This window comes from Uloborus diversus, chromosome 2 (genome assembly GCF_026930045.1).
Source record: "Uloborus diversus isolate 005 chromosome 2, Udiv.v.3.1, whole genome shotgun sequence".
Taxonomy (NCBI): Eukaryota; Metazoa; Arthropoda; class Arachnida; order Araneae; family Uloboridae; genus Uloborus; species Uloborus diversus.
This window is the reverse complement of record NC_072732.1, coordinates 26,481,064-26,500,725: the sequence shown is the minus strand read 5'-3', so window position 1 is coordinate 26,500,725 and position 19,662 is coordinate 26,481,064. Positions and strand designations below refer to the sequence as shown.

At 33.0% G+C, this 19,662-nt stretch overlaps 1 protein-coding gene across 1 annotated transcript in view; it reads right to left on the bottom strand.

Moving 5' to 3' along the window:
- The window catches only part of LOC129216924 (nuclear pore glycoprotein p62-like), a 37,256-nt gene extending 17,746 nt beyond the window's left edge, over nucleotides 1-19,510 (bottom strand). Inside the window, exons 1-4 of the mRNA XM_054851141.1 lie at nucleotides 19,444-19,510; nucleotides 6,457-6,607; nucleotides 4,087-5,310; nucleotides 1,825-1,869 (exon numbers count right to left, since the gene is read on the bottom strand). Of these exons, the coding sequence (XP_054707116.1) occupies nucleotides 1,825-1,869; nucleotides 4,087-5,310; nucleotides 6,457-6,583 (1,396 nt within the window). The 5' untranslated portion in view covers nucleotides 6,584-6,607; nucleotides 19,444-19,510. The remainder of the gene's footprint in view (nucleotides 1-1,824; nucleotides 1,870-4,086; nucleotides 5,311-6,456; nucleotides 6,608-19,443) is intronic.
- Nucleotides 19,511-19,662: the final 152 nt, after the last annotated feature.

The following is a 19,662-nucleotide window of genomic DNA, read 5'->3' as shown; positions in this document are numbered from 1 at the left end:
AATTAGATTCCATCAAAATAATGAGAAAAAGAATATTTTAATCGAACTACTTCGCCACAGCAACGCATGGATGGGTCAGCTAGTAATATATATATATATATATATATATATATATATTGAAATACTTGATTAGCAAATCTGAAGATCAAGCGAAGGCAACATTAAAACATTTATTTTTAACTGTTTGATATTTAATTACAAAATTAATAATGAAATTACATTGAAAAAAAATGACTTTGAGAAATGATGTCATAAGAAAAGGAATTTAAAAATACAAGTGAAAAAAATATGAAAAATGTAAAGAAAAGTAAATAAAAAAAAAAATTAGAGACAGGCTAAGAATATGGAAAAAATGCCTGAATCTGAGAAACTTGAAATACCTGCATATTGATTATCAGAGCATTAGAATTCCCCAATTTCCGCTATCTTAAGTGTCTCTAACCAAAATTAGAGATCAATTTTCTGTCTTGAAATCTAAATAAACCCAAGATTGAAAACTCATGAACAATAGTGTTTTTTACAGATGGCATTCGCTTAATTCAATTTGGATGCAACTGGATTGAAATTTTTGAGTGGGCGTGGCAAGAAGACGAATTTACAAGTCTTCTTCTAAAAACAAGAAATAAGAATGGCTGAAAATAATGACCAATACAAAATATTTCAAGTCAAAGGAACAGAATCACATAATAAATTAAAACGATAGAGTTTTTTAAAAGCGGATGCAATCGGATTTTGAAAAGCACAAAAAATCGCGACTAAATAAAAAAAATTTAAAAACAAGGTCCAAATGCCTTTCCTTGATGATAATCTGCAAAAACTGCCAAATACGATGAAGGAACTACAACATTACATGCAAAATTGCACTTTTGGCGCCAGTTTGTCTGATTTTGGAGCAGAAAAGTCTATTTAGCGGTCTTTCGGAGCAGTTTGGAACAAAATCGGTGAAGTTTGGCTCAATTGGCACAGCTGGCACATCCCTGCATAGGTGCAATTGTGACGGGATATGATTAACTTGACGAGTAATATAAATGTACAAATATGAAGAGGAAAAAAGTATTTTCACTCATCATTTTTAGTAGCATCAAGTCAAGTATTTTCATGAGGCATCAAGTGGTATAGGTAATGTGACCAAAAATCAGGATATAACACTGACAAAGGGTGGGGAGGCAATGTGATCGTCTTTCTTTCAGGTCACTATGTTATGTCATCAAATTGAAGACTTTTAGATCTTGCACGTAAAATAATTTTGAATTAAATCCTTCCTTCCACTATAAATATTTTATGAAATCATAGAAATTGTTCTTAAACTTTGAAATAAGAGCATAATTAATAAATGAGAAGTAACTTAGATGTACCTATAAGGAACTTAAGTTGAAAAGAAACTTAATATGCTGTCAGTTAACTGAAGCTTACAGCAAATAACTACAAAGGTGTCTGTGATTTGTATTGCTGGAAGCAACTTTCACTGCCTCTCAAAAATCTAAAAATTACTTGAAACGACTGGAAAAGTTTATCTTTTTTAAAAGAAGATATTTTACTGTTAACAATAAAAAATCCAATTTATTTATGTTTCTCACATTTGGTGGAACTTGCGATACTTTAAGGGAAAAGCAGGGCATTTTAGCAAGAATGTGAGACAAAAAACTGGACTGTTTTGCCAAAATCAAGACGTTTGGTCACTATAGGTATAGGGTATCAAATCAAGTATTTTTCAAAAAATAAGTGCTTCAAGATTGAACTTGAGCAAAACTTGAAAAAAATAGTAAATAAATCAATACAAAAAAAAATATATATATATATATATATACAGCTCAATGAGCATACCTGGTGTGGTAGCTGGAGTAGTAGTAACAGATGGAACAGCTGCTGCTGAAAAATCATCAAAGAAAAATAAATTAAGAACTTGTAGTTAAAATAAAAAATACAATTTAAATTAATAATACACTAACCAGACAAATTACAGAAACCACATAAGCAAATAGTTTTTTTAAACCATCAATCATTCATCAAAATTCATTAAAAAAAGGTTTGGAAATAGCCAAACTGTAAAAAAAAGGGGACTTGGATTTCTGTCATGTTCAAATTGAAAAAAAATAATAATAATAACAGAAGTAAATGTTCTTTCCAGAAAGTTACAAATGTAATGTTGCAAACCTGGTCTTTGTTTCTCTCGTTACTAAATTAAATATTAAATAGTTTTTTGTATTTAAAAAAACAATAATTATTTGAAAAATTCTAGGAATATGTATGCATAATAGTACCAAAATGGCACCTTTTTTAGTATAAAATATCTTCTGCAAAAGTCCTTTTTAACTCAATTGAAATGCCTTCTTACTAGAAATCATTCTGCCCTTTTTTCGATCTGGGGAAAACACCATATACAATACATCCCGCTGACGACTCATAAAACCAGGTCCTAAGACTTGTCAAAAAAGAGGGTCCATTTTTTAAATCATGAGTCGTTCTTGAAAGCCTGTTGAAGCATTTGGTAATCTTCTGTTGTCGACTTTTCAAGCAGGAAGTAAAATTTCAAGCTTACTCTTTCTTCTTTTAAATCCGCCATAATGAGTTTGCAGGCGGAAAGCAATAACACTTGAGAAAATGAACACTACAATCAGACGTTTATCAACCACACTGAGGCCACTTGCACAGCTGTTTTGTGTAGGCCTTTACTTGAGCCACCTAGCAGGAGAACACTCCACTACATTTAGGATCAGTAGCGCACCATTAGTCTGGTTTCTTTTGTCCCCCCCCCCCCCCGTACATATGTGTGTGTGGGAAAATCAATAGAAGAAATTTTAATTTTAAAGATTTCGAACTGCCTCAGTTGTAGTTTAATTCAAATATTATTTATAGGAAAAATAAGCTGAAAGAACTGTTCCCCCCTTCCAAAACAACAACAAAAAAATATCTAGAATGGCAATGTTGTTCATTGTCAGACCCAAATTTAAGATAAATAGGTAAGGAATTCCTAAAGTAGAAGAAAGAAAATGGGTGGGACTCTCCCTTTGGGGACAGGAATAGTACTTGCATAATCCCCCATATCACCAGAAAGTATACAGGCCCGGATGAATGAACTTTGAGCCCCATGCAAAAAATCTGCAAGGCCCCTAACCGCCTACTGGATTGCTCACCTTTCAGATTTCAGACTACCCATTTACCAGAGTTCCTAACTAAATTTTATACATTCAATATTTATCTGAGCTCGTACCGAGATACAGACATACAGAGGATTTTAGAGAAACAGAGGTAGAATGCATGAACTTCAATAGTTTTTCCAAGTTCAACTTTTGTTTTCATCTTTCAAATTTTAGTACTGGCGTGACTCTCATTATGACATATTCAAACTTTGAGGGTTCTTAATGCTTTCTGTACATAACTTTTTTTCTATTAAAAAAAATGTAAAAAATTCTTTTTTTTTTTCTTGCAGCTCCTAGCTAATTGTTTCCATTAATTAAGATGCGTTGTTGTTCCTACGTAATATGTGTTGTGCATATTTTAACTTGAATTTTTACAAAAACATTGCAAACATATTCAACTTTTTAAATTTAAGTTGAGTTTCTTTAATTGATTTTTATTTATCATTTATTCTTTTAGCTGAAGGCTCCCCTGCACTGCGGGATCTGAGGGTACATAGACCTGGGCCTGGAAGTCCTTCCAATGTCATAGCTATTGGAAGAAAGAAAAATACAAAGAGGCATGGCCAATAGACTTTCAAAGATTTTAATTTATAATTCTTTCAGGATAAAAAGGAATTACTTTCTGTTCTGGTTTAAATTTAGGAACTTCGAAAAAAAAAAAAAAATGGAGAAGAAATAGCACACCCTTTGAGACGTAATGTGTTTGAAAAATTGGGTCTTTATCAGGCAAGCTGCGTCTTGTACATGCTATTGCGCATCAAAGGGACCCCTGATACGTACTATACTTGTTTACCAGCACTTACTGAAGGAAAATTTCTTTGATAGATGTTTGAAAAAATGGCTAATATTATAAAACATTAGCTGGATGCAATGTGTGTGTTCACCATACATCATTTACATTTTTAACAACAATAACCTAGTACTGTAAATTAAAAAGTAAACTTACAGTTAGTAGCAGTAGATGTTGAAACACTTGTCAAATTCAGTCCACTTGAAGCTGAGGTAACAGAACTCGGCATCTGAAATTGAAGTCCAGCATTTTCTGAAGTAGATTTAGGTACACCAAAACCTAAACTACCAATTGGAGTTACTCCAGCAGATGTAACAGCAGGTGGATTAAACTGAAAACCAGTAGCAGGTTGAGCTGTACTAAATAATGAAGGTGCAGTTGAACTACTTAAACCCAAAGTTAAACCGGTTGAAGCAGTTGTTGGTGCAACTGAGCCAGCATTGAAGCCAGTAACTGAAGTAGTACTAGCAGTGTTGAATCCTGTAGGTGCAGTTGATGTTGTAGCTATGGACCCAATATTGAAAGCACTAGGTGTTGTTGTAGATGAATTCCCAAAAGTAAATCCTGTAGGGGCTGTTGTAGTCGTGGTGGTTCCCATACCAAATCCAAATCCAGTAGAGGCACTTGATGCTGCAGGAACTGTTCCCAAAGAAAATCCAGTAGAAGGTGCTACAACATTAGGGGCAACAGTGCCAAAAGCACTAGAAGTTGTGTTTGAAGGCATGGCAAAACCACCAAATACAGAATTGCTGGGAGTGTTTCCAAAACCAAGAGTAGAAGCTGTAGTCGCAGCAGCTGGAGTGTTAAAACTGAATGCACCAGATTGAGCAGGTGCAGCAGGAGTGGTGCCAAAATTAAATGCTAACCCTGTGGTCGTTGTAGCCGGAGCATTGAATGCAAATCCTGAATTTGTGGTGGTTACAGCAGGACTGCTAAATGCAAATCCTGAATTTGCAGTAGTTGCAGCAGGAGTACCAAATGAAAATCCAGTTGCTGGCGCTCCAGCTGTAGGAGTGCCAAAGGAAAGCCCTCTAGTTTGTGGTGCAGTTGCACCAAATGCAAATCCAGTGCTTGCTTTTGTAGTAGCAGGGGTGCCAAATCCAAAACCACCTGTAGTTGTAGTCATTGGTGCACCAAAAGTAAACCCGGTATTAGTATTTGTTGTGGCAGCCCCAAACGAAAAACTAGAGCTTGTGGTAGCAGGAGTAGGAAGAGAAAATACACTGGCAGTAGTTGAGGGAGTAGCAGAACCAAAAGAAAATCCAGCAGCATTTGGTTGACTGCCACCGAAAGAGAATCCTGAAGTACCAGTCGCTGGCTGTGAACCAAATGAAAAGCCTGTAGATGCACTAGTCGTTGGAGTAGTACCAAAGCCCATTCCTTTAAAAAGAGAAAATATCTTGAAATATTTTTTAAAACTTAGAAGCTACTAAGAAAAAAAAACTTCAACAAAAACATAAGCATGTAGTTATTCATTTAATAGACCAAAAATATACAGAGAAGCTGATATATGAAACTACTGAGTTAAAAAGCTTTGTCAATGGAGAGAGTGATGTGCCGACTGAAATTCGCTTTTGGGCAATCTTGGGAGCAGAAAAATGGTAAATTTGGAGCAGTTTGAAGCAGTATAATCGTTTATTTGGAGCAGCCTGGAGCAGTAAATTTATAAATTTGAAGCAGATTGCAGCAGTAAAAACTTTTTTGCATCAACTTATGATTGATGAGGAGCAATTAAATATATTTCTCACATACAAGCATGCATAAGGCATGATAAAATAATAAGAAAGGAAATAAAGGGCGCAAAACCCCTTTTACCTATTTAAAAAATTTGTTTGCTTTTATGAAGTTTATATAGAGTCTGTTGAATAAGTATCGGGACTGGTTCGCTATATCCTAAACGAGGAGGTACAGGGCACTCCATTTGATAAACCTCGGTAGAGGGGTCCTCCACCACTTAGACGCACTTTAAATAGAAACATCAATTATTTAATATTAATTTAGTAATCACAATTTGGGGTTGTGCTTGCCTAACTGATAACAGACTTGCCCAAGGCGCAAGGAGCTGTGATCCCTTAATATGGACGGACATCATGTTTGATTGGAAATGCTCAGCCAGTGTCTCGGTTCACTATTTTATTTGTTAACTACTTTTGAATTAAAAGTGGCAAATTCAAATTTGTATATGGGCCCTTTTGATATGGAAGTGAATGAAAGGATACCGGCAAATAAGGTATAAGTTCCACATCACTGTAAAAGACTTGGCGAGAAATAAAGGGATGGATAGACACCGTTTAGGTGGTAAAACCAATGTTTATGCATTTTTTAACAGTAGATATAAAGCACTTCAAGAGGAAAAAAATTCATGGGTCAATAGGGCTAATACTAAAAATTCTGAAAATGAAAAAAAAAACTTTTTTTCCAAAAGAGGATATAATTGTTTTGAAAGTAAACTCCTCATTTGTTCATCAAAATACATAAAGTTTAAGAACTATAATAATGTAAAAATCACAATTAAACAAAACTTACCTGTTGAACCAGTATTAGCACCAAATGCAAAACTTTTATTTTGCTGCTGCTGTGGTGGAAATGCTTGGAAGTTGGACATATTTTGAGCAGTCGGCTGGTTATTGCCAGTGCCAAACTGGAAGCTCATTTTCTACACAAGCAACTGTAAAATCTGAGAGGGGAAAGAGCAAATAATTAATGTTCAAATGCACACAAAACGAATAATAAAATTCTTAAAATATCACTAGCAAATCATTCTTCATTCAAGAAAATTAAAAAAAAAAGGTTTAACACCTTTGGTCTTGAATTTTGGGCATGCTAGATCATTTTATAGATTTAAGAAAGCTTATAAAATATTTTTGATGAGTATCAAATGGTTTAGGTTTAACAAAATAGGTTTTTATTCTATCTTTAATCAGTTTTCTCTTCTTCTGCAGTATATTTGTATTTTGGTGTGTACATTTTTTTCCCCCGTTCAAAAAATTTGACTATTTTTACCTTTTGATTAAATTATACCCAAGAGCCCATATTACATTATACTCCCAAGCCCACTGTTGTACCTATCATTATACAAAGTTTAGCCTGTTGAATGGGACTCTGAACCCCCCCCCCCCCCCCATCCCCTCTAAATCATAAATGGAAACTACTAGTAAGGCACTTTCAATTATTTCAGTATCAAGGTTCATGAAACCAGTTTGTATTTTATACTGTGACTGATTGGAAATTGTACACAAAACATTTTTTCAAAAAGGGCACTCAAGAGTGCCCTTTTACAAATTCCCTCTGGCAGTTTTTTGTTATATTCAGCAACAAGAAAAATAGGAGAAAATAAGCAAACTGATTACTGTTTCACTAGATTAGGTAATCAAATAAGAACAAAATAACGAAACTAATGTAACACAATGTATGAGCATTTAATTGCATTAATAGCATTAGCCAAAGAAATGGTTATTTTCTCATTCCATAAATATTAGGAAATAATATTAACATAAAATTACAACAAATACGAAAACAATAGTAAAATCAAAAGAAATCTTTATATTTTAAAATATTGTCAAATTAGTTTTTATGAAGTCATATATACAGTTGGCTCTCTGTTTAACAACGTTCTATTTAACGACTTTCTCTATTTAACGACGGCTTTTCACAGTACCAGATGGTTCACTTTAGTGTTAAAAGCATTCTATTTAAGGACGCTTTCTACTTAAGGATGACTTTTTGTGGTCCCTTGAAAGTCGTTAAACAGAGAGCCAACTGTATATATTACTTTTTATGTTGTTTTGCACTTTGATACATTAAGTGAAAATCATAAATATTTGTATAATTGTATAATATTTGTTAATAAATTAGTCAGTAAAAACTTTTGTTGAAATTTTTAAACATGTAATTCAAAAAAAGAAATATTATTTTGAAAATGAATAATTCTGCAAGAAGTTTCAGTTGAGTTGAAATTAAATGCTAAACCAAAACTGAAACCAAACATTAAAACTTAAACCAAAACAAATGTAAATTTTTCCTTAATATCAATTTATTATTTCATTAAAATACTTTTAATATTCGAGATAAACCAGGGGTCTGGACAAAGGACATTTGGGTCCGTTAATGGACCCTTCACAAAAATTGGATCAACCAAAACGGACCCTTCACAAAATTACGATCAACCAAAATGGAACTTTGAGATTATTTATTGAAAGAACTAATCTGAAATCAAAATAACGCATGTTTCCCTGTTAAAGCTGATAATTTTTTGAACCTTTTTTAAGTTTAGATTAGAGGATCAGCTTATACACGGACCTGCTTATTTTGCAAAAAAAGTGTGCTCAGAGGGTAAAACTGTTTGAAGGGACAAAAATACCAACTTTACTGACCAAAATTTATGAAATACTGACTAAATACTGACCAAACACTGACTAAAATTTAAAAACTTAATAACTTTAATGTTACAAAAAAGAGTATCATATTTATTCATGCTAACTTTATTTGTAATGTGCAACAACAAAATGTAAAGCTTATTTGGTACAAATTTGACTGAAAGTTGTGAGTTTAGTTCATATATTTACTGAGTAATGACTGAAACTTTTCTGAAACTAGGAAAATAAAAGATATTGCAGTTGGTCCAAATATTATTAAATGATTAAAAAAGTAGTGTTTATTCACAATATTTTCCTTTGAAAATACAGTAGACCCTCGTTTTACACGGGCTTTTTTCTTGCGGTTTCGATTATATGCGTTTTAAGATTTGACACCTTGATTTTATGCTACGCGGATGAGTTTCGGTTTTACGCGGAAGTGGCAGTGCAAATAGATAAAATTTTGCCCTCTTTCAAAATCCTAACTCCTAAAGATTGCAGATTACGCGCAATCAACTGCATTTTGGCATGCTAATAATCGAGCTTGCCACGGGAGACAGTTTATGCAATTGGTTCCAGAGCTCTTTCCAGAAGTAAAGTTATTAAACTTCCACAGTTCAGAACTCACTGGAAGAAGAGCTTTTAGGAGTGACAAATTAGGCCAAAACTAACAAGTATACCGATGTTGATGATGCACAACCAAAAGCATTCACATTGAAAACTTTGAGCCATTCCTAGACAATAGAAATGATCTTTCTGATTTGTTAGTGAAGGAAGATTCTATCATGGAAATGAAGTAAGTGATCATGGATGCGTTAATACTCTGAAAAGAATTACAGAGAACAATTCTTAATGACTGCCGAAAGACTATCATAGACAGCTTCTCTTTATAAACCGAACACGAAATTAATTTATGTTTTCTTTATGCATGTTGTGCATAAAAGTCGATATAAGCACACATTAAACTTATTATACAATTAGTCATCACTAGAATGAAGTATTGTGTTATCTACGGAATCAAACCCCTACTTTAACACTAGTGTTAGGTCTCAATTTATGCGGTTACCATTTATGCTGATTTCCATGGAACATAACCCCTGCATAAAATGAGGGTCTACTGTAACTGGAAAACACAACTTAAAGAAAATTTCTGATACCAGGAAATACAAAGGGGAAAAAAATCAAATTGTGCATTTAACCCTGTTAATTGTTACAATAATAAAATATTTTAGTAAAACGCAGAATCAGGATATGTTGATTGAAATCAGCTTGATTTAAATCAAGTGATTTTTTTTAATCATTGATTTAAATCAAATGTATTTAACAAAATCATTGATTAAAACCAGTTGATTTTATTTTTATAAATTAATATTGCCTTTTTAGAATGTGTTGCTCTAAATTTAACTACACTGCATTATCTTAACTTCAACAGACAAAACTTCATACAGTGGCTCCCAAGTGTTCGTACAGCTTGAAATTTTGTAGTAAAACCAAAATAACGCAAAACTGAATTCGAATATGAAGTCCAATTTTTTTCACACCATTCCTATGCCATTCTGAATAAAACTCAGTAGTTTTTCTTTCAAAATATTGCCAGATTTTATTTTTGAAATTTGTCAAAAAACGAAGAGAAAGAGAAAAAAATACGCCACAGAAGTCATCGTACACTGAAATATTTTCGAATAAATTCATGATTAAAATTATCATATGTGGTTTTTTTTATTATTTTTGCATTGTAATGACACTGTAAAGACATTTGCCATTAATTTTTTGTCTATTTATTCCCTAATATTCTGCTTATTTTAAAATAGGCAGGTATATGTAGAAAACAACAAACACGATTCGAAATTTGATTTTTTCCCCCCTCACAGTAGCCATAAATTGGTTTAAAATGTCTCTAAATTAGGTAATTTATACCATTCTATAGTGAAGTGCTTTATAAAATGCTTTAAAGACAAGAATCGGATTGAAAACAAGGTAAGAAAGAGTCAACTGGCAAAGTTAACAATGCATGATCGGAGGTTTACAGTTAAAAAAGGTATGAAAAATACACATTTGAGTGCTGAAAAAGTTTCTGCAGAATTGATTAAAACATTTTACGTTTAATTTTCACCTAAAATTGTTCGCCAAGTTCTCTGATTTAGCTGGATTAAATGGGACCTCTTCCTGAAGAAATTTTCTTGTTCGTGCAAAAAACAGTAAGCTTACGCTTTCCGTCGTAATATCAATCATAAATAAGCTCAAAACGTTTTGGAACAACGTCTTACTTATAGATGAAAATAAATTCAACATTTTGGGTTAAATTGTTGTATAATTGTAAATAGAAGAAAAAATGAGGAATATAATCTGAAGAACTTAGTTGGATCAGTTAATCAGGACGGTGAAGGTGTTTCAGTGTTACAGCATCAGGACTTGGAAATTTGGAATTTTTTGATGGAATAATTAATCATGCTGTTCATTTAAATATTTTAAAAAGCAATTTTAAACTATTAGCATAAAATTTGGTAATCGGAAACAACTTTATTTTTTATCGACATAACGATAAGAAGCACACGTTTGCGTTTGGTGCCTCAAAAATTGTCCTTAAGCTTAGAAATATCTCCTCAATTGCCAGATTTAAACTTAATGGAACATATTTGGAGATATCTGGTAGCTAGATTATGAAAATACACCTTGAAACGAAAAGCGAACTAAAAACACTAAGACTCGAAGTGCGGGTAAACACTTGTACTCAGAAATTGCACAAAAAAAGAAAGAAAAAACAATAAAATCTATTCCCAGACGTTTAAAAGCTGTTGTTGATACTGCATGATATTCTACTAAATAATAACTTTGTAAAAAGTTAGATTATTTACTAATTTTTTGACATTTTTTCAAAGTGTACAAAGACTTTTGTGAGATAAAATTTCCGGCAATTTTTGTTTTTTGATTTTTTAAAAATTATGTTTTAATGTTTTATTAAAAATTTTCATGCAGCTTTGTTAAAAATAGATCATAGATCTTATAATAAAATACCTATTCCAAAATATTAATTCTAACCAATGGATAATGGCCTATTTCATTGAAAAGTTGTAGGTGTACGAACACTTTTGGGAGTCACTGTAGATCCTTCTTTCTATGTTTGTAACAGATTTTCACTCTTGCAATATTGCTTTTACACCAAATTACAGTTCAAAGCAAATTTTTCTCATACACCATGACTAATATATAGTTTAGAAAAGTTCTACAACAAAATAATTTTCTAGAACAAAAGAAAATTGTTCCACATGTTATTTTACACTAAAAACACAGATGATGATAGAAACCTTATCTTTGAGCAAAGCACAAAAGCACAGCATTAAATCTTTAAAATTTTATTGAATAATTAGAGATTTTTTCTTAATTTTAAAAGTAAACTGAATGGATTCATCTATTGTATGAAATATACTATGTTTATAATTGTAAAGTAATTAATATCTACACATTTTTGAAGATTTGAAAAAAAAATCTGATTTAAATAAAAAAGATCCATTTCAAACAAAAAAATCCGATTTAAAATTCAAAAATCAGACTTAAAAAAAAATTTTTTTTTAATAAAAAAATCACGAACCCTGCCCAGAACACATTTAGAAGATTGTTTTAATTACTAATTAGCAAATATTTGCATGTACAGAAACTAAGTTTACTTATACTGCAAGAACATGAAAGTTTAAGACAGCAAATAAAGATAAGAATTTCAACATAACAAATTTTTTCTCCCCTCGAAATATTACACTAATATAGTTGTCATTAACACCTTTTTGCTCTGATATTATCTTCATCTTACCTTACACTAAAAGACTTGATTCAGTAAAAGAGACGACTCTCAAAAAGAATCCGCACAGACAACAGATTAAAAGAGTTGGAAATATTCCTCAAGTCAAGTCACTCTCCAAATCATTCCTTATTTCTTCTGAATCAAGACGAATCGTTGCCTCGGAAACGGATCAACAACAAATACTCAAAAAGAATTATAATGCAACTCTTTTGGTGAATCGCCAAGTGAGTGAATTGGCAAACTCACTTGGCGATTCACCAAAAGACTTGCCGTTTCTTTTTTGTGAACTGTGATTCATTCACTTAGTTCAAAAATACAATTATTTTATGCAATTAGTAAACTGAGCGTCCACTTCTACGATATACCTTGAGAGTAAATTACTTCGATACATAATGCTGCTGCACATGCAAATGAAATCGAAATGATAAAATCACAGCCTTCTCCAGAGAGAGTTCAAAGTTCAACCAACAGACTGCTTTTTCTTAAACTATCCTTCTCACACACCTATCCATCCTACGCAGAACGTTCACTCCCGTCTAGAGAAAAGATATCACCAAAAAAAAACTTTTCCCCTCACCTGCTTCCCTCTTTTCATCCCTCCCTTCTCAAGAGAAGTATGGTTTTTTCTGCTATGTTTGTATCTCCTCTCCCTCCCCCCTCTTTATGGCATTGATGAATTTTGCCTGTTGAACCTGCATACGTTTTTTTCCCATAGTGAAAATACCTTGCTTCATTTTTGTAACTGGAAAAGTCTTTTCGCATTTTGCGAAAAATTTGACCGTAGCGGAAACCCTGCACAAAATGCAGTTAGGTGAGTCAAACAATGAAAAATGAGCCTGAAGGAGGACATGTCCTGTCAGCAGGCGGAAAGAAGAGACACCTGTAGCTCAGACTCGGGGAATGCAAGATGACAAAAGGCTATCTCAGGTCCCACACTGTTGAAAGACAGAGTTTGACCCCATTACCGAGTCAGTAGCCAGCAAAAGATTTAGGCGTCAGGGTATGAACTTCTGCTGTGCACCAACCTCTTTTTCCAGACTTAGCTGCTACTGATCAACAAATATTTTCAACACATTTGGATCAATTTGTGAGAAGTAAGCAGCTTCAAACATGTGTGATAGTTTGATATTAGCATTTTTCTTAACCCTTTTGGGCGCGGGTCATTAAAATTTTTGAAACATATTGGGGAAAAAAATTCAATCAAACATAGATTTTACAATGAAAAAACTTTTTTAAAAAAAATTTTCACAGTAGGTGGTGTTTTCATTTGTCGACACCTAGGGCAGGAAATCCATTAAAAAATTAATTAAAAATTTTTTTATTGAACACCTCAGGAAAAATGAAGAGAAATGGTTGACTGTTTCAAAACAAATAAAAAATAATTAATTTTACAAAAATTCCCATGTGCCAAAAAGGGAAAAATGAGAAAAATCAGCGCAATTGTCAGGGACATTTCGATAATTGGGAAGATGGCACAGTCATTTTTGGCATAAATAATTTTATTTTGGTAACCTCCGGCTGGAGCCAAAAATTGACATCAATGGAGAAAGATCGCCAGATCCCCAACTATCGAAATCTTCCCCAATTGTTTATTATTGAACTCTATTTTGATTTAGAGCTTTCAGTAGCTGAAAAAAATGTGGACAAAATGATATCCTGGAGTTTTTTCTGGAAAAAAATACTGACAATCCTGGCTACCGACACAAAATTTGGCATTTTTTAATGTGAAGAAATCTTGAGTACATTTGAAACTAAACCTTAGGTATAAAACAGACCAAGTGAAGCTTTACCTGGAACAAATAAAAACAAATGCTTTTAATTGTCAACAAAAACTACAATTCTAACCGATCGTCATACTCATATTCTGGGCAATAATCGTTTTTTCTGGCAGTATTTGTGAAGTCGAAATACATTAGCTCTTATTTTTTGGAATCAGTTCATACAGTGGCATAGCTGGTGAGGGGCCGTCGGCCCCGGGCAGCACTTTTTAGTGGGGGGCAGTTTCACACTTCTGATGCGAAAAAATATAACGATTTTCTCAATAACGAAATCATGCTTTTGATGATCTATTTACTGGAGGCAAAAAAAAAGGAAAGAAAAAAAGGTCTTCAATAAGGTAAAAGGCTTTGGTACAACTGTGATGATAAAATTACTCCAATACAAAATGTGTGTTTTTCTAGTGGACATCTCAGCGCTATTGTTTGTATTTTCCCATCCCCCGAACCTTCCCAAAATCTTCACGTATCCAAAGGTAACCAAATAATGCTTTTTTAACACTTCAATTTCGGAAAATTTCCTTGACAAGTTCCGACCCCATAACGACAACAAAGAAAACATAAAACTAATTTCTATTTTGAAAAAAAAAAATTTGGAGGGAGCTCCAAGCCTCTTTTTTATAAGCATAACTAAAAATTGCGTAAAATTCCGAATTTTGACTTAACTTTTTGAACTTTTCGGCAGAGCTCTGAACTTTCTTTTTTTTCTTCTACAAGAAAAATAAGATGGGGAAAAAAGTTTATTTTCTTTTATATTAAAACCTTTTTGACTTTTTAGTGTGTTAACTATTTCCTATTAAAAGGGCGGCAAAGTGAGGAACCGCCGTGGGGGCAGGAAGTGTAGCTACGCCACTAAGTTCATAAAATTGGGAAGTCCCAGTTGTCGAAATCTCGACAATTTACAAGAATGTATATGTAGAAAGACATGCCAACTGCTGAGATAGTGAATTGATATTAATCTAAAAAGGTTCTGCCTTTATAAAAGAGTTTAGTAAGACCCCATTTGGAGTCGAGATGAGTTCGAGCTCATTTTTGAGAGCCCGGGCCAGCCCGAGCTCGAAAATTTGTAACCAAGCCCGGGTGATATTGTCTCAGACAAAAATCCGAGCCCGCCCGAGCCCGAAGGTATTAAAAAACCGAACCTTCTACAATCTAACATGATATCTCTGTTAATGAAAAATATAATGTCAAATGTTCTTCATTAACAGAAGTTTCTAAATTTTCTCAAAATGCTTTACTTTAAATGCATTACTGTATGCATTCACAAAAAAACATTATAAATAAGCGTTAATTTTTTTTTTTGGTTTTTATTTTCATATTGGTTGAACTGATTTAAATGTTCCTTTCATTTTCTCACAGTAGGAAAATGTTTATTTGCCTTTCTGTTTGGAGAATGACGATTGAATATCTTTGCTTGAGTACAAGCCCGCCTGAGCCCAAAGCCTATTTTCAGTTCTAGAGCATTAGCCCGCTTCAGGCTGTCCAGCATGGGATGAGCACGTCTCATCTTTAATTTGGAGTATGATGTGCAGTTTGGGTCGCCTTATCTGAGGAGAGATATTTGTGCATTGGAAAGGGTTCAAAGAAGGGTAACTAGACTAGTAAGGGGACTTTCAGATTTAGATTATGATTCCAGACTTAATAGGTTTAATATGTACAGCCTGGAGCAAAGGAGGATCAGAGGGGACATGATTCAGTTGTTCAAATTTATCAAAATTAATGATGTTAATGGATTAAATTTTTGCACCGAAAGCAGGACGAGGGGTCATTGTTTTAAGCTATTCAAATCTCAGGCTAACCTGGAAACAAGGAAAAACTACTTTAGTAGGATTGCGGAACCTTGGAACAGCTTACCTGAAGAAGTGGTAATGAGCAAGGGGGTGGATAGCTTTAAGAGGGCCATTGATCTTCATTGGGGACTAATAAATTGACTAGGACTAGCGTAGCTGGGCCAAGAGTCTGTTGCTGGTCGTCACATTTGCAGGGTGGCGACAGGAACTGTGAAAAAAAGTTCCCTGACTTTTCCCTGATTAAGTTCACCAAATTTCCCTGATTTACGTTACCAATGATAATGGTTTCCTTCCTTTGCTCTACTTCAAATCCATTGTATGTTTGTATAAAATACAGTATTTTAAACGTTTTAAGTTGTGTAAAGTTGATGAACTAAAGATACATTTTAAAAAGATGCTACTTTTTTTAACAAAATGGTAAAAAAAAAACATATCAAGTGAATTGCTTTTGGAAAAAAAAAACTACAAAAGAGTATATTAAATTTTTCTACATGGAAAGATTATAGAAAATTTTTAAAAAGTACTTTACTTCTAGCATAGAAGCCACTTAGCATAAGAATATATTAGAAGAAAAATTGAAATCACTCTTAAAAACATATGTGTATTTATGGTAGAACAAAGAAGTAATTGCAATTATTTTGAAATAAATTTGGCTCTCCTCTGATATGCCCCCCTCTTGGCGAGATTTTAATTTTTCGCTCGATACGAAAATCGCCAATAAGGCGATAACTTGGCAACCCTGGTTTTGCAACTTGAACGCTGGAAAGTAGTTTCTCGAAGTCTGTCTTTTTGCACGTGTCTGTGTGGTAGGAGGTAGGTGCTCATATGTTCCGCTCTTAGGGAGATTTTATGTTGAATACTCTAAAATAAAGTTTCAATTCAAACTTTATTTTAGAGTATTCTTTTTCTTGTTGTTTTTTAATGTTAATTTAGTTGAATTTTCTATTTTAATTATGAGTTCGGTTTGTGATGTTGTCCAAATGTATCAATTGAAATTTTTGAATGAATCTTCTTTTTCTTTTTCGTCAGGTCGTCCAACGTTTGGACGTACCGGAGTCCTAAATAGATTTTTTATATTTAAACTAATTGAAAATAAAGAGGTTTTTTTAGAATTTTTAAGGGAAATTGGTTTACTTAAGAATGAAATGTTATGTTCTAGATGTAATTCTGTTATGAAAATTAAAAAAACTAAAAAATGTTCAGATGGGTTAATTTTTTTTTGTAGAAAGGTTATTGGGGGTGTTGTTTGTGGAAAAGAAGCAACGATCAGGAGTGGGTCATGGTTTAGTTCTAGCAAGTTGAAAATAGAGGAGATTTTTTTGATAACATATGAGATTTTAATTGGGACCAAAACTGCTGATATTGAAAGTCAATATTTTTTTTCATCACAAACTTTAACCGATTGGCGAAATTATATTAATGAAGAAATATTAAATTACATTGAATTAAAATCCGAACAAATAGGGGGGGGGTTGGGAAAGTTATTGAAGTTGATGAATCTAAATTTGGGAAAAGAAAATATAATCGGGGACATGCAGTTGAGGGACAATGGATTTTTGGGGGGGTTGAACGGGGTTCGGGGAAAACTTTTTTGGTTGCTGTTGGGGATAGGGGTAGGGAAACTCTATTTTTGGCAATTAAGCAGTGGATACTACCAGGCACGACGGTGCACTCCGATTGTTGGAGGGCATATGATACATTGGGGGAGGAGGGGTATGAGCATTTAACAGTCAACCATAAACTTAATTTTGTAGATCCAGAAACTAAATGTCACACTAACACAATTGAATCCACATGGAGACACGTTAAAAGTACTCTACCAACATATAATAGATTAGGGGATTTTAAATTTTATTTAGCTTATTATTTATACAAAAAAAATTGTGAATACAAAAATGAGGATATGTTTGTAAAGTTTTTGGAAATAATTCGCGAAATTAATTGGGTGGAGTACAAAATACAAGTAAAATAAGGTTGTTTTTTTTGGAATTTTTTTTGTCAAAACAAACATAATTTAAATATTTTTGTAAAGTAATGATAATAAAAAATGGGATAATTTCCCTAAGAGCGGAACATATGTGCACTGCCTCACGTGAGGAAGTAAAAGAAAAGTAAAAAAGGTAAGTGGACATATTTTGAATTATTGTGTTTTTAGTGTGTTTCTGGTAGTTTGTATTTTGGTCTGGTTGGCATTTTTGTAGCACAAAAATGGTGTTAATTTCACACAAAATCTGTGACTTTATTGTATACTGAACGGAGGAGATCTGTGACTTATATCCGACTGTGATGTATATTAAAAGTCGGAGGGATAACGGACCGAGGTCCTGGCGAGCCCGAGGTCTCATAGTACTTTCGTAATGAGAGCGAGGCAGGGCCGAGGTCTCATTAAGAAAGTACTATGAGACCGAGGGCTCGTATCCCGGAGAAACAACGGAAAAAAATTAATGCATTAATTTCATTAAATAATTAATGACATAATTTGAATTTTTCTTGTTGGCGCTAAAAAAGCATCGCTAAGAACGATGTATGACATATGACGTCATGCATAGTTTTCTTGGCGACGCTTTTTTGGCGCCAACAGGAAAAAGTCGCCTAGAGGGGGGTATATCAGATTTGTTCCATAAATTTTCAAACAAGATAATAATTGTTACAAGAATAACAAGTAATAGTGAAAGAATGGAAGTAATGTAGTTATTCTTATTTAACTAATTGACGTTTATGCAAAACAGATAAAACCTTTTGACATCCATTCATAGGGAGTTTTTCTCTAATCAAGAACATAGGTTTTAATGAATGAATACAGCATTTTAACAATAAAAAAATAAAGATATTTACTTAAGTACACAAGTTAACTTTATTTCAAATGATTTAAGTATGTAACGAAAAAATCTTAGATTGCTTTTGTAAGAAACAACTTTGAAATGCAAGAAAAAAAAACATAAAAAAAAAAGCAATTAGTCAACTTCAAAATATATGAAAGAAGAATACAACTTGGTTATAAAGTAAAAGAAACATTTAAGTCTGAAGAAAAGAAAACCTTTATAATCTGTGGTGACAGCAAATAGTATAGCGGCGAAAATCTAAGTTTTTTTTTTATTGAAAGTTCAATTTTTGCAATTAAATTAAAAACACGAAGAAGTAATAGCTTTCAAGCTTTTACCAGTATTAATTCAAAAACCAAAGATTTCTCCTTGAAATCGTGATTACAGTACGCTAATCATTTCAAGACAATGGAATAAAGGCAAAGGAGCTAAGGCGTTAATGAAGGCTTCTTTTTTGCCTGTATGGTTGCTTATTTTACGTCGCATTGCAAGCATGAAAGGAAATTTCAAGCTGGGTGAAATAAACAACCTAACAGACACAGAAGCAATCTTAGGAAGTTCATCCTGCGGTTAATAAATAAGATTCAGTACTTTGACGTTGAGGAAAAAAGATTTAAATTTATGCGGCAGTGTATAATCGCACCTCATTCATTTTACTTCTTTTTTTTTTGAACAGATAATTGGCAGAAAATGCGTAGGGAATTTAGATACTTAATTTTGTAAAGCAAAAAAAAAAAAGTTTTTTCTTTCTTCATAAAATTAATTTTCCCTGATTTTTTTTGTTATTTTTTCGAAATTCCCTGACATTTCCCTGATTAATAAAGTTCCCTGACTTCTCCCTGATCTGTCGCCACCCTGCATTTGTATTTGATATCACCGTACCTCGGGATAGTTCCAGAATTTTGGTGGGTTTAACATACTAAATGAAAACTAAACTTATGGGAAAACTAACATTTTGGAAGCAATACAACATACCTTGTAAAGATTAAATAGTTTAATTTTGAGATCAACCATGTGAAAACCCAAACAACTTTGATTAAATTATACTGTTGCCAACTCAAAGCATCACAGATCACAGTTTCTGTAGTTTTTCAAATAATGCTTGAGTCTTGAGTTGAATATAAAAAAATAAACAATTAATGCTTTTTAATTTCAAGAAAAAAATCAAAAAATTAATTTTCTTCGCTTATTACA